The 14172-nt window shown below is 41.2% G+C and overlaps 1 protein-coding gene across 1 annotated transcript; it reads left to right on the top strand.

Annotated features, from left to right (window-relative positions):
• The first annotated feature begins 77 nt into the window (after positions 1-77).
• On the top strand, positions 78-14117 carry nudt4a (nudix (nucleoside diphosphate linked moiety X)-type motif 4a). Its single transcript, XM_086298283.1, has 5 exons — positions 78-475; positions 4053-4163; positions 6054-6098; positions 6354-6441; positions 12422-14117. Exons 1-5 carry the CDS (start codon positions 377-379, stop codon positions 12646-12648), a joined length of 570 nt encoding a protein of 189 aa, XP_086154409.1. The 5' UTR covers positions 78-376; the 3' UTR covers positions 12649-14117.
• Positions 14118-14172: the final 55 nt, after the last annotated feature.

Below are 14172 nucleotides of genomic sequence, written 5' to 3'. Positions count from 1 at the left end.
CTTTTCTCTTCCATAAAGGAGACTCGTTTCTGTTCGGCCTGTGCGTCGCAGTGATAAACACGGATGTAAGGTGGGGACTGACGGGCTTGTTGCTGCGCAGCTCTCAGGTCAGCTGGTCGCAGCTCAGCCACCACAGCGTGATGTGAGCCAGTCTGCGTGTTGACAGCGGCACTAAAGCAGCAGAGCACAACACCAGATGCAGCCTGACGCGCGCTCGGAGCGCAGGAATGAATGGACCAGCTGCATGGTTTGTCTGGAAGTGTCTGAAGAAGCCAAGCTGCGATATTGTTGGATATTACTGAAAGCACTTTAATCAGCGACTGGTTGAAGCCCGATTTCCCAACACTTCCCTGCCTCCGGAAAAAAAGGCCTCTATATGATGAAGTTTAAGCCCAACCAGACCAGGACGTACGACGTCGAAGGGTTCAAGAGGAGAGCGGCGTGTCTGTGTTTCAAAAACGAAACAGAGGACGAGGTAAGCTGTGAAGTTAAACCATTTGTAGGAGGAGAGGGCTTTTATTAACGCGCTCTATTTTTGACACAGTCCCAAATTAACCGCTGTGCCTGACAGTACAGCAGCCTGCTTTATCGCGCGTCTGGCTGACTTTCAGTGTGTGGGGAGCGCGTTCACGTGGCTCGTCTTTAATTGAGGTGCTGGGCAGAGGTGAAGGTTGGAGGGGGGCAAATATTTGACCTGTTACAGGGTGTGTGGCTGCAGCTGGCACTCAACAGGAGATCATCGTTTTTCACGTTCTTGCCAAGAAGGACATCCAGATTGCTCATAAAATCGTCCCAGTTATCTCTAACGCAGAGCAGTCTCTGCATATATTTCACAGCTATGGGCCCATAAACACCTCCTGTCATAAATAAAGTAGTGCAGAGTTTGTTTTCCAACACATCAGCTGATGCGGTTTTACTAAATCTAATTTTGCTGAGATACCTGCTACTCCTGAGGCCAGTTGGTTCTACTTTTTGATTCAAATGATGACGCAACCATAAAGCAAATGTTCTCAGCCATTTTACTCACGTGAAAGAAATGTTTGTCTTTAAATTAGAGAGCTGAATATGAGGTTTTAACGTGTTACGTGTAATCAGTCGCCTATTATTTTGTCATTCGTGGAAATGTGTAAGTATACAGCACGTGTACGTAGTGATGTATGTCATATAACAAGCACAGACATTGACTGAAACACAAATTATTATTCAGTGATGCGCCAGTTTGGATAAGAAACTTTTAAGTTTGTTAATATTACCGTTGTTTTGTGCTGGGTCTAAATGTGTCTGCCTAGTGACGCAGACTAACTCTGGGCCACATGTGATATGATGAGTAGGGGGCTGAGTGGCTGTTACAGTGTGCTAAACTCCAAGTGACCCATGAGTTGCAATTTATAGAAACAAGGTACAGCCACTTGCTACTCCCTGACAGATTTCCTTTCCTGCTCCTTGTGCCTGGGCCCCTACCAGGGGCGCCTCCAGAATTTTTTCATAGGGGTAGCCGTATGGAGGTCACCAAAAATATTGGGGTGGCACACTACAGAATTTCCAGTTTTATTTTGCTGTTTTCAAATATAGGTTACTTGAAAAATATGGCTGGCAAAGAGAGAAAGAAAAGAATTATATGCCTAGTTAGTTTCCTGCTTTTATAGTTGAGATAACTGAAAATGGGTACATATAAAAACCAAACAAGAGTTGGAAATCCATAATAATCTGTTTTAAGTGACTGACTTAAAGCCCCAACCATCACTTTAGTGAAACAGCAGAGCTGAGCAGAAGCAGCTTATCACTTATCAGAATGGAGTTGACTTTTAAATTGAAATTTGTATATACATTTTTATTGGATAGAGGTACAGTGGGGAGATGCACCAGTTATCTGTCCGGGGACATCCCCCCACCCCCACTCAGTGGCACCTGATGTATGGTTTCACAACATATTGATACGTCATATATTTATTCATTTACTTATTTTTACATGTCCACAGCTATGTAACCACACATTTCTGTGGAAAAGTCTTGATCCGTAACTGATTTCCTTATATTATATTCCACAAAGCCTGCCTTGTCTTGAGAAAAAGTTCTCCAGGCTTTCTGAAGGTCTGTCAAAGTTTTTATTTTGACCGGTTGCATCTGGTATTGATTATTGTAATCGTATCCACACAGGCTTCCCTCTAGAGTTCAGCTGGTCCAAAATACTGCTCCTCTTGTCATTACCCGAACCCTTTCCACAGAACATATCACTCCTGTCTTTCAACAGTTTCACTGGTTTCCCTTTAATCACATTAATTTTAAGTTTCTGCTTCCTACTTGAAAAGGTGCCTATAGATAAAATGTATTCTTATTATTATTTGCTGATAAATTGTTATTTTTAGACACCAATGTAAGTATTTTACAAGCAGTGAATCCTTAATTAAGGCATTTACTGAGACAAAGGTTGCCTTTTAAATTTAGCTTCTTTTGAAAGGCATTAACACATCGTTCAGCCCGTAGAGTTTGGCCGGACTGGGATCAGACTGTAAAGATGTCGGGGTTCTGCCCACTTCAAACGCTTCCTCACTTTCCCCCGATCGTGTTTGGTGCCTGTCGGGGTCATTAACCTCCTCTCCTAAGCTCTTTGTTTTGATACAGAGAGGTAACTGCTGATCTGGTGGTTTTTGGAAAGCCTGTTGTCTGTGTGCGAGTAGCTGTGTCTGTACAAGTGCCTACGTGCTTCACATGCCGTTTGTGTGAAATTGCGCATGCATGTGTACGTTGTGTGGATTTGTGTCACTGAGGCAACTTGCGGTGTTTCTACAGTCCCCTGGACCCTGCGCGGATTCGTTTAAGATGAGATGTGTCACCTGGAATACAAAACCAGCTAAAATAATTGGCCTTCCTCTTTGTGGCTTAATGTGAGTAGCCATAGAAAGTAGAAGCCATGATGTGGAGTAAACACATACATTTGATTTTAACAAAGATTTTGGCAATGCCATGGCTAAATAAATTAGCTCACTGAGCAGAGTAAATGCGTAGAGAGATGTGTCTGCTGTGGAAGAGTATGAACTTGGACATTGAAGTGACTTTTACCTTAATAACTTAGTATTTTATTCACTCATAGATATGGACAGAGTTGCACTGTTAAAAATAAATCACATGGTTTCTAGAGAGTTTGTAAATAAAGGAGCAGAGTGAGAAAGTGTTACACTCATATACACTGGGTATATATCACCCATATATATTGGGTGATAAATGACATTAAGCATTTATTACCCAAAGAGATCAGCTTTGATGATATGAAGATGTTACCATTAGGCGCTTCACAAAGTTGCTTCCATTTTGGAGTGTGAGCAGAAAGATCTTACAGAAGGGAAACCTCTGCTGTGACAGCTGTGTTTAATGTGGAAAGGGTTTATTCGACTGGCGTTTTTAACACAGGTGAGTGTTAGCCTGACTGGAGAGTGAGTTGGTTGCCCAGTGTTAAGGTTTCAGAAGGCAGTCCTACATGAACTCAATGTGGGTCAGTGATGCCGGATTGGGTTTAAGGTCAAGTAACTTCGTCATCAAAACATCAAACTGCATTGGCTGGACGGCAGTTAAAAATAGTGTGCAGCTTTAGGATATTTCTTTGGGTTAGAACGTTGATTTGTACTTCTTCAAACGCAGTGGGATTAAATATAACATTTGATGTTGGTACTACTCAAAACGCTAAAGCTGGCCGTACTGTTAATAGATTCCAGATTATGAATTATCTTTCATTAAATCCACTGACAACTAAAAACAGGCCGATACATGAATCATTACATTAGTTGTTCTCATTCGTCTATTTAAATTATGTGCCAAAGACTGTGACACGCAGATCAGCATCATTCGCACAGCGCTCATGTTGCATTAAGTAAATGAAGTGAATGACTGGAATGATATGCGAGATTTTTTCGACATGCGTCTGCTGAATGACGAGCAGTTCGTTTGGCCACCGCGTCCGTGCTGACGGACGCTGAACTCGGGCATGCTGTTGCTGTGCTTTTTGCACCCCAACCTCAGTAGCAGAGGCCTGACGGAGGGCTCTCTCTCCTTGGCAGGTGCTGTTGGTGAGCAGCAGTCGCCATCCAGACCAGTGGATCGTGCCAGGAGGGGGAATGGAGCCTGATGAGGAGCCCTGTGGAGCTGCTGTCAGGGAGGTGTATGAAGAGGTGAATTGATTGTTCATTAATTAAACCCATAAAGACGTTTCTATTGTTTGCATGCATTGTTGGTTAAAGCCTAGGATCTATACAGTACTGCGCAAAGTGATGAACGACACCCCATTTCTTTATATTTTGCAATGAAAATAGGAAATAGGTGCAGTGACTTATTGAAACGTATGTGGGAATACGTGTTTTTGTTGAAGGACATTTAAAGCTCATCTTGGATGTTGACTGCCGTTCATACCGTTCTCTGTCAAGATGATCTTACACTGCTTTAATAATGTTGAAGTCCGGGCTCTGAGGGGGCAAATCCATGACTGATGGAATTTCATTGTTTGTTTTCATATCCAGGTATGATTTTACTGCACTGGCAGTATGTTTGGGTTCATTTTCATGTCATGTATTACATGGTGAATCTACCATGTTAAACAGATTGCCACTAACTGCTGTAGATACATTTTTTAGGTGTAAAAAAGGCTGTTTTGTATTTTTCAAGCTGTGCTATCATTTTCCATAAACTAAAGAAATGCATACAAATGATTTTGTTTTTGCAAAAGGACACGAAGTGGCTAAAGATACAATTAAAAATGGGATCTTTGCTAAGTTGCCTGCTATTTGCCTTTTCTATGCTTGAATTATTCACAGGTTTGCCTTAACAAACCAAAAACTTTCATATGAAAATTATGAGGTACAAGAAGCTGACTTAAAATGAGTAAAAAAGCAACTAATGTCCAAACAAACAAACAAAGAATCCTTTGAATAAAGCCTGGAGAACTATTGGTCAAAACCACTTTTTAGTACTTGGGAATCAAAATGTAAAGAAATGAGAGGTGGCTCCAGACTTTTCCATAATCACCTCTCACGGAGACAGTGTTATTTTTCATGCAGAGCACAATATAAAAAGCAGCATTCTGAAGTTTCCTTGAGATTAGTAACCATTTTTGGCTCCATTAATACTGGAAGTGACACAAAGTTACCATAGTGTTAAAAAGTAATAAGTATAGGGAATTTTATCAGTTGTCAGCTGATAATGTTTATTGGTTTTCCAAGGAATTATCTCATTATTTAAGTGGAAGATAAATAAAAAAAATCATGACATTTCATGACTTTGAACACTGGGGGGCTAATTTCCATCTCAGTATCATATATTCTGATTGCAATGTATGCATCATGGGCTCAAAGGACAGACACATTAAACTGAAAGTGAAATCAGTAAATCTTTGTCAGAAGTGTCATCGCTGTTCACAGTACAAGTCGCTCCTGTTGTTCTACCAGCCAAAAATCCAGAACAGAAGTAGAAATATGTGGCAAGGATGCATGGATAGCCAGCTTATCATGCTGTGGTTTAAGAAAGGAGGCTGCTGGTGGCTGGCCAGATTGTTCACAGCAAAGTGAGCTGTGAGCTTCTGACATGGATAGCAGTGTGCTGACAGCTTTGAAGTATGGCAGTGACATTTAGGAAGGGGTTCCAGTTGCCCACATCCTGCGCCTCACGGAGCTGACGCAGATCAGGATAAAGGCGATTCAAAGCGGATTGAGCCTCATTTGTTAATTTTTATTTGTGCATAAATTTGTAAAGCCTTGTAGGCCGTTGTGTGCATTTTAGTGTGCTTTTTTAAAGAAGTCTGGAAGACATTACAGCAATGACCGGGATGTCTGTTATGGTTTGATACTGTAAATGATAGCTGTGTCCTAACTGTGTACTATACTTGAGCTAAGCCCCCTGTCTCGTGTTTCTGTCATTTAGACTATGTTTATGTCTACCTGGGATCATATATGACGCGAATCCAAGTGATCTCGCTGCACAGTGTGTTGAAAGGACAGTTTCACCTGAATATTTTAGATTATGACTTGTGGACAATCACTTTTAATAATGACTCTGATTTATGTGTGCAGGCTGGTGTAAAGGGAAAGCTCGGCAGACTGCTTGGGATATTCGAGGTATGTTATGAAAAATTGTAATTTGTAATCATGTCGCGATACATAGTGCTGTATAAAATCATCCTACTGCCGCACCTAGCGTTTTTGTATGTCTGTGGTCAGACAATCAACTTGTTTAGTTCATGGAGTTTCTATAAAAGAAATGGTACGGCTAATCACAGTTTTTGCCTTTTTTAATGAAGGCTTTGCACGCACTGCGTTGGTGGTTTGTCAGAAAAACATAAATTCATTTTCTCTTCATGTAAACCTTTGCAGCACAATCAAGACAGAAAGCACAGGACTTATGTCTACACCCTCGTGGTGACGGAGATGCTGGAAGACTGGGAAGACTCTGTGAACATTGGTATGCCTCTGTGTCCCTCTTTGTCTTATTATAGTATCTTATTCTAGCAGCCAAGGGGAAAAGAGTGAAAAATATTCCTGTGGTAACAAGATTTTTGAGGGTTTTTTTTGTGTTCTCCTTTTTACGGGCATCCCTCATATGCATGTTTTTTGAGATCCTGTGGTTTATTAAAAAAAACAAAAAAACAAAAGCAAGCAAAAGGTTTTAGCAACTTTTTGCATTACATGTTCTGTTTCAGGGTTGAGTTTCAGGGCTTTCAGTCTCTTAGTTCAAGATCTTGGCTTAAGATCATGCATTGGCAAGGTTTTTTTTTTGTTTTTTTTTTTTTTTTAACCAGAATCACTTGCTCACATTAAACATGCCTCAACTAAGTGCTTAGGTTACACATTTTGATTCGCATAAATGTGAAAGGGATTATAAACTCATACATAGCATTAGTCTTCAGATAATCTACTGCCTTTGAAGGTGGCACACATAAGATGACTCCATAAGCAGAATGAAGAGGAACAAAACACAACGAGGAATGTGTAACAGCTCCACTGATTCATTTGATCTAAATCAGGGATGGCAAACTCATTTTACACCGAGGGCCACATACAGCTTTGATCTGGAATTGGGCGGAAGACTGAAACCCCTACTTCCAATCCACTTAAGGAAGTTTAACTACACATTAAATCCCTCAGATGTCTTAATACTAAAAAAGAAGTGCAATTTCAAAAGTTTGTCGTTTAGAAAGAACTGAGATGAAGAAATGTTTCTGTTACTGTGGACCCATTGTAAAAAAACAAAACAGAAATTTCTATTGTAGATAAAAACAGGTACTTTTCGATTAATTATCTTTTACTTTGGTGTAATATGAATGGCATGGGAGCAGGTCTTTTTCAGTAGGAAATAAAGTAAAGCAGATAATAGTCCACAGTTGAAGCCATCCTTCACATTTTCCAAAACCATCAAGTGGGCTGGATTGAAATCCTTACCCGGCCGATTCTGGCTCCCGGGCATTAGGTTTGACACCCCTGATCTAAAATTCTTAACAGAACAATTGGACAATTGAACATGTCTGCCCATGTGTCTGTTTTATGGAAAACATGAATAACAGATTCATGAACTGAGTAGCAGTTTCCCAGATTATGTCTTTCACAATGGCTGTATTGTCTTTTTGCCTCTTCCTTCATCCTGTGTTGGCTGATTGTCAAAATAAAATGACATGCAACTGTGCTCATAACTTTCCGCAGTGCAGTTCAACACTTCATTTAGCTGTAGATTTTATTTTTATTTTTTCACAAATTCAGCCTGAATTGTAAATAAACTGGTTTAAATTGATTTATATTAGCATACCTGTTCAACTGCTCATTAATGCTCATCTAATCAACCAATCAGATGGCAGCAACCAAGTGCATTTAGGCACGTGGGCATGGTCAGGATGACCTGCTGAAGTTCAAACCGAGCATCAGAATAGGGAGCTAACGTGATTTTTTTTGAATGTATCGTGGTTGTTGGTGTCAGGTGGATCTGAGTATTTCAGAAGCTGCTGATCTGCTGGGATTGTTCCACACAGCCATCTCTAGACTTTACAGCTAAAAAGTGGCACTCAGCCAGTCAGCTAAGAACAGAAAAGGCTACAATTCACTCAGGTTCACCAAAAGTAGACAACATGAGATTGGAAAAACATCTGGTCTGATGAGTCTTAATTTCTGCGGGCAGCAGGGTCAAAATTTGACATGAACGCCTTGAAAGCACTGATCCATTCTACCTTGTGTCAGCAGTTCAAGCTGCTGCTGGTGGTGTAAATGTGTGGGAGCTATTTCCTCATCACGTTTACCCCTTGATACCAACTGAGCATCGTTTGAATCAATGCCACAAAGGGTTTAGGCAGTTCTGAAGACAAAGGGGGTCCAGCCTGGTACTAGCCTGGTGTGACTGATAAAGTTGCTGGTGGGTGTATGTTGTGATTACATGTGATAGGTTTGTAGCTTGAACCCATCCGCTGGAACGTTGAAGACAATATAATTACACTGCTAAGCAAGACACAAATAGGCAAAGTTCTTCATGTTACTCGTGCACGGGAGAGACCGGACAGAGCGCCGTCCCTTCGCTTGACCCCAGTTGCTCTCGTCCGTCCTCCCGTACCACTGTCCTTTTATTGAGGTTACATGAATATGCATAGGTTCATTAACATACGACGTCTACATACAAACAAAGAGTACCTTGCCTGTGTGTGTGTGTGTGTGTGTGTGTGTGTGTGTGTGTGTGTGTGTGTGTGTGTGTGTGTGTGTTGCTGATCAAAGGGTCAAACATCCTTGGTCAGGAAGAGGGTAGACTAGACCCCCCCCCCGGTGAGGAAGTCCAGCAGTTCATCTAAACAGAAAAGCACTTAGACTAGAACAGACGTAGCTACGTTAATCCTACCATAAAACAATTAAGACAAGGTACGAACTTTCCCATGCTCCCAGGATATGGGTGTGCATTCTAGTGTGGGATACACACCAAGCCTCTGTAGCCTGTTAAAGATCACACAACTTATCACTACACAATTGATTATACACCTCTAAGCATCTATGGTTAAATATTTCTAAGCATAAATGACAATCAACAATACAAACTCTAACAACATGTAGGTCAGACATTAAGTATGCTCGACTGGAGATCTCTAATATAGCAAGCGGTTCGTTACACGTCGCCAATATCTATGTTGACTTTAAGTTAACATAGAATGTTTTTCTAAACTGTAACGCATATAAGGTGGATGTACATGTTTAGATATGTTTTCATGGATGTTTTCACTGTCTGATATTTTAAATGGAATACCCTTTCCCGGGATTGAGTAACTTGTAAACTATTTCTAACTGGACTGGAAAATGTGGTTGTGGCCGTTTACTCCCTTCACCCACAGAAGTAAGAGTTCAGCCTGTTCATAAGGGGGAGGAGTGTTTGCTGTGCCCAGCTGTTTTCCAGTTATCATCACTGACCACAGCAGCCCCCCTTACTTGTCCTCTTTTGCCCTACACGAGGGTTGCGACTGAACAGACAGGGTTTACTACTACAGGTTGAATTGACTCCCTCGCCTCCTTAAATGCTGGTAGTGGTGGCACTCTTCAGGGTGCCAACATGAAGTGAAGGCATCCTCCTCCTCATTATCACACCAGGCTCCAGTTATCACAGAGCATGGCAAATCCCTTTAGCAAAGTGCTGGAATTGAATGGGAGGAGATGAGTTTGAATAAAGTATAAATAACTTCCAGCTGTCGCTTTGCTGGACAGATCATTTTTATGGAAGATACTTTTTTTAGGGTTTAGGGCTGTCTGAAGTATGCCCATGTCCACACCGACACCCACTGGTGCCATGACATGCACAGTTTATTTTTGTGTGTGGTGAATAAAATGATCCTTTTGTCATCCTTTCATTCAGCAGTCTCACTCAGCGCTTATTCAGGCTCTCTGTGACAAATTATACAATGTTTGCTTAATGGTGGCATGCCCTTTGGAGCATTTTAAATACAATTAACACACAGTGTGGTTTGCTTTGTGGATATTAGTATCCAAAATTTGTTCAAGAAGTCTTTGCTAAGTTTAAAAATACTATTATATTTCTATGTTTGCACCTATGGACTGGGTCCAGTCTGAGTCTCCTTCATTTTCAATCTCATGCATTTTGAGCACTACCTGACCCTAATCATCTAAACACTGAGTCATTGCAGTACGCACACTCCTTTCCTTAATCTTTGCCACAGCTAGTTCCTGCTAACTCTGCCTTGTTTGTATGTTGGATACTTTGCCCTTTCCTGTTTTCTGCCTTGTGCCTTTTTTGGATTTGTTTGTTACGCTTATTTCCTGTGTACGACCCATAGTGCTCAAATCAAGAGCTTCATTATGGGCCTTTTATCTTTTTTTTTTCTTTCTGATTTGCACCTCATCTTCTCCACTGTGCAAGTTATTTTCACTGTATTGCCCTAAGAAATGTTTTAGTTGCTTAAATGCATTTGAAGGACACGGAAGAGAGGAGGTTTGTCTGAGGAGCAATTATCTAGGATTCACCGGTGTATCATTGTGTATCTTTCTCTGAAGAGTTTTTACCTGCTACCAGTTAAACTTCTGGGGTATTGATCTGGTCAGTTAAGTAAATGGATTCTTCAAAGCGCCCTATACAACATGCCACATTCACCCATACACATCCATTCTCACAAGCACTTTCTCTATACTTAGTGCTTTCTAACTACATTCACACTTCGATGGATGCATCGGAGAGCAACTTGAGGTTAGTATCTTGCCCAAGGATACTTGGCATGCAGACTTGGAGGAGCCAGGGATCGAACCACCAACCTTCCGATCAGTAGGTGCTCTACCTCCTGAGCTACAGCCACTCTGCTGCTTTGGTGTTATTGAAATTAATAACTAGAGGTAAACTAGAGGGGCAACAATGAGACAACTAACAAAACAGGAATGATCCACATTCTTTCCCTCCATTGGCTAGGGTCAGTATCACTACCGGCAGCATGCGGTGATGCCTGGACTCGGACTCTACAGAAGTTTCCCATGTAGTCCAAATCTCCTAGAGGGAGATCCCATCAGCAGGACCAGTATCTGTTCCTTTATGAACAGGATGGAGCTTTACCTGACTTCCAGCAGGTGACTGGTGTAAATACCTTTGACTAAACAATCAGAAACAGACTTCAACATTGTCTAGTGGACCCTGCGCTCACTGCCTGCCATTGTGGAGCCCAACTGGCATTTACAAGAATTGGCTGGTCCACCAGGTCTGCAGAAGCTGTGGAGAGCGTTATGCTACCTTTAACATTGTTTAACATGATTGATTTAGTGGTGGGTTAGTGAAAGTGTGGAGAGGCTTATCCATGGAGGGACACACAGAGCTCTATGGGGTAGGCAACAGCACCCTGACCATTAGATATCGGGATTATATTCATTGTCAAACCCAATGCTGGTGCAGCGGGTCAGGGTTCCTCATGGTGTAATAGTAAGAGTATGCAGGCAGTTCCTGGTGGACGAAGGAACTGATACATGTTACTGGGCCCCATGCTTGTCTGACCTAAATCCACTCGAACACTTGTGGGACATTATGTTTCGGTCCATCCGATGCTGCCAGGTTGCATCTCAGACTGTGCAGGAGCTCAGTGATGTGCTGGTCCAACTTGTGAGAAGATCCCCCTGGACACCATCTGTTGTGCACACATTATCAGGCATGCATACAAGCATGTGGGGGCCATACAAATTACGGAGTTCTATTTTGAGGTGCTGCAGTGACATTTCGGGAAAATAGACTAGCATGCTGTAGAATCTTTTCACTTTGATGTGGGGGTGTCTTGAATTGAGCCCTCTGTACGTTGATAATTTTCATTTCCATCAAACGATATGGCATGCTTTCGTTCCTAACACATTACCCAGTCCATATCAGTATAGATGTGCGGCATGATTTTTTTTTTCTCTGATGTGTTTTCAGAGTGTTCTTTAATATTTTTTAAAAGTATATAGCTCACCAAGATCATAACATGATATCAACTGCCTTAAAATGACAGTTGTGAAACAAAGATGTGTCATTTTGCTAACAGCCTGTTGCCTCATCTCTCTCCTCATCTTTCTTCCTCTCCTCCTGTGATCACATTTCTGATGGGAGGGACCAAGATGCAAGGAGATGAGGAAAGGAATCGAGGATGTGCCAACTGAGAAATGAGCAGAAGGGATGGACGAGCTTATGGTTTCCTGTGACCTAATATCTGAAATGTTGTAATCATATGCTGAGAAATGTTTTGTTTCTTGTTCCTTGTTTAGATTACCTTAATCAAGACCTTATTGTGATCTTTTACGAATATTTATCAATATCATATTAGCAGTTATGCATCTATCAGGATGGACGTGTTACGGACTTAAAACAATTTCCCACACATTGTATTGAAGTGTCATTAAGCACAACACTGATTGTGTGAGCCACATGCAAACAATTCAACTTTACTTGAATCTCTTCACAGGAAGGAAGAGGAAGTGGTTCAAGGTCGATGAAGCCATAAGGGTGCTGCAGAGCCACAAGCCTGTCCATGCAGAGTACCTACACAGACTTAAGGGCACCTGTAATCCCACCTGCACTCCCATGTGTGGCCCAGCTAACGGCAATGGCCTGAGCTCCCACATGACAGATGATGACGCACCCCACTATGTTGTTTGCTCCACACACTGCTCAGACCTAGTCAGCAGATAGGAGCCATAATGGCAGAGAGCAGGTCTTCTGAGAGGAAATGAATTTTCAGCTGAACTTCTTGAGACTGATTTGAAGTGACACTGAAAAAGTTTTTCAAATGTATTTAAGACTTTTTTTTAATGTATTATTTTTTTTTTTAAATTCCTGTAAAGCATTTCCTTTTCAATTTTAGGCAGACTGCAGTGCACTGATTATGCAATATAAAGGCCTGTTTAGTCTTAGATGTTGTATATTTGACTGGCGGCACACACTGTGTGCTGGTGATTTCCTGGAGGCGGTATGGGGAAGTGTTGGCTCCTGGAGGAAGCCTTATTCCCACAGTGACTCAGTGCCAAACAATGTGCAAGATGTTTGAAAAAGAGTAGCTACAAGTCTATGGATGGACTTTACAAACTGCTACCTTGGGAAGTTTGTAAGGAATTCTGCTAAATTCTGCAGCAAGCGTGGACAGCATTGTTATTACTTCCTCAGCGCACACAGTATCATCTCTAAGCACTAGTGACACTGAACAAGCCTTAAATCATGTGTGTATATATTTGAATGCTGTCAATGTGAGTGAAAACTGAGTAAATTAGAGAAAAACTTCTATATAGTGAACTGAATCAAACATGAAATGGCACATATCCTCAGAAAAACTATAATCTAGTGCATTATAGCAAATGTTTTATATAGTGTATCTGCAGAGATGCCTTAGAAGAGTCTGACAAATGCTGCACAAAGTCTCCCATTAAGTGCCTTCATAAACACAAAGTAAATGAACAGAACAAATCAAGCCTTATACATGCTGTCAAAACAACCCAGTTTTTGGAAGCTGGGCTCCATAGGACATTAAGAAAAATGTGGGTTTGCTTTTACGACAGAGGGTGCACAGTGACTGAATTTATGTTCCGCTGGGAAACATGGACCGAAAAGTATGACAGGAATTATGGTCGCCTGATTCTATTTGATGCTTTGCTTTAAACTTTAATCCAGTTTCTTCACAAGTTAATATTATTGTTTTTATTTATTGTTAGTCTTAGTGTTTGGACTATACCATTAATACCAGGCTGTAGACTACTCCCCCTGGTGGCAATGGTACAGTCCAACCACAAGCACAAAGCATAGAAATGGAAAATTAAGTATGCAAAGAAGGAAAAAAACTGAAGCAAACCCCCAAACGTGCACAGTTAAAAATCAAACTGAGAGTCGTTTATTTTTGGAGAAATAAACTGTGGATCGTGGAAATCCGTTTCTTTATGTGATTATTTTTTGATGGTGCTTGCTTCAAAGCGTTGTATTGTGCATGGAAGTCCTTTAACACCTAGGGGAAAAAAGCTCAAATATGGTCATAATTCAACTTCCTAGGCTACCATTGGCAGGAAAGCCCATCTAACATCTTTCCTCATTGTCCATGTGTGACTGGGGTATTCTATTGTGTGCAAAATATTTAAATAAACACCGTTTAAAGATAATTACTATTGTGACAGATTTTTATTGAGTGCTGCAGAGCACGACGGCTCTTGTATGTAATCCTGAATATCACCA

This window comes from Aulonocara sp. 'chitande type north' Nkhata Bay, linkage group LG7 (genome assembly GCF_057382095.1).
Source record: "Aulonocara sp. 'chitande type north' Nkhata Bay isolate Kocher_YH1m ecotype deep benthic linkage group LG7, A_spYH_male_GT1.1, whole genome shotgun sequence".
NCBI lineage: Eukaryota > Metazoa > Chordata > Actinopteri > Cichliformes > Cichlidae > Aulonocara > Aulonocara sp. 'chitande type north' Nkhata Bay.
Note: the sequence above shows the minus strand (reverse complement) of the source record. Positions and strands in the feature narration are given on the sequence as shown.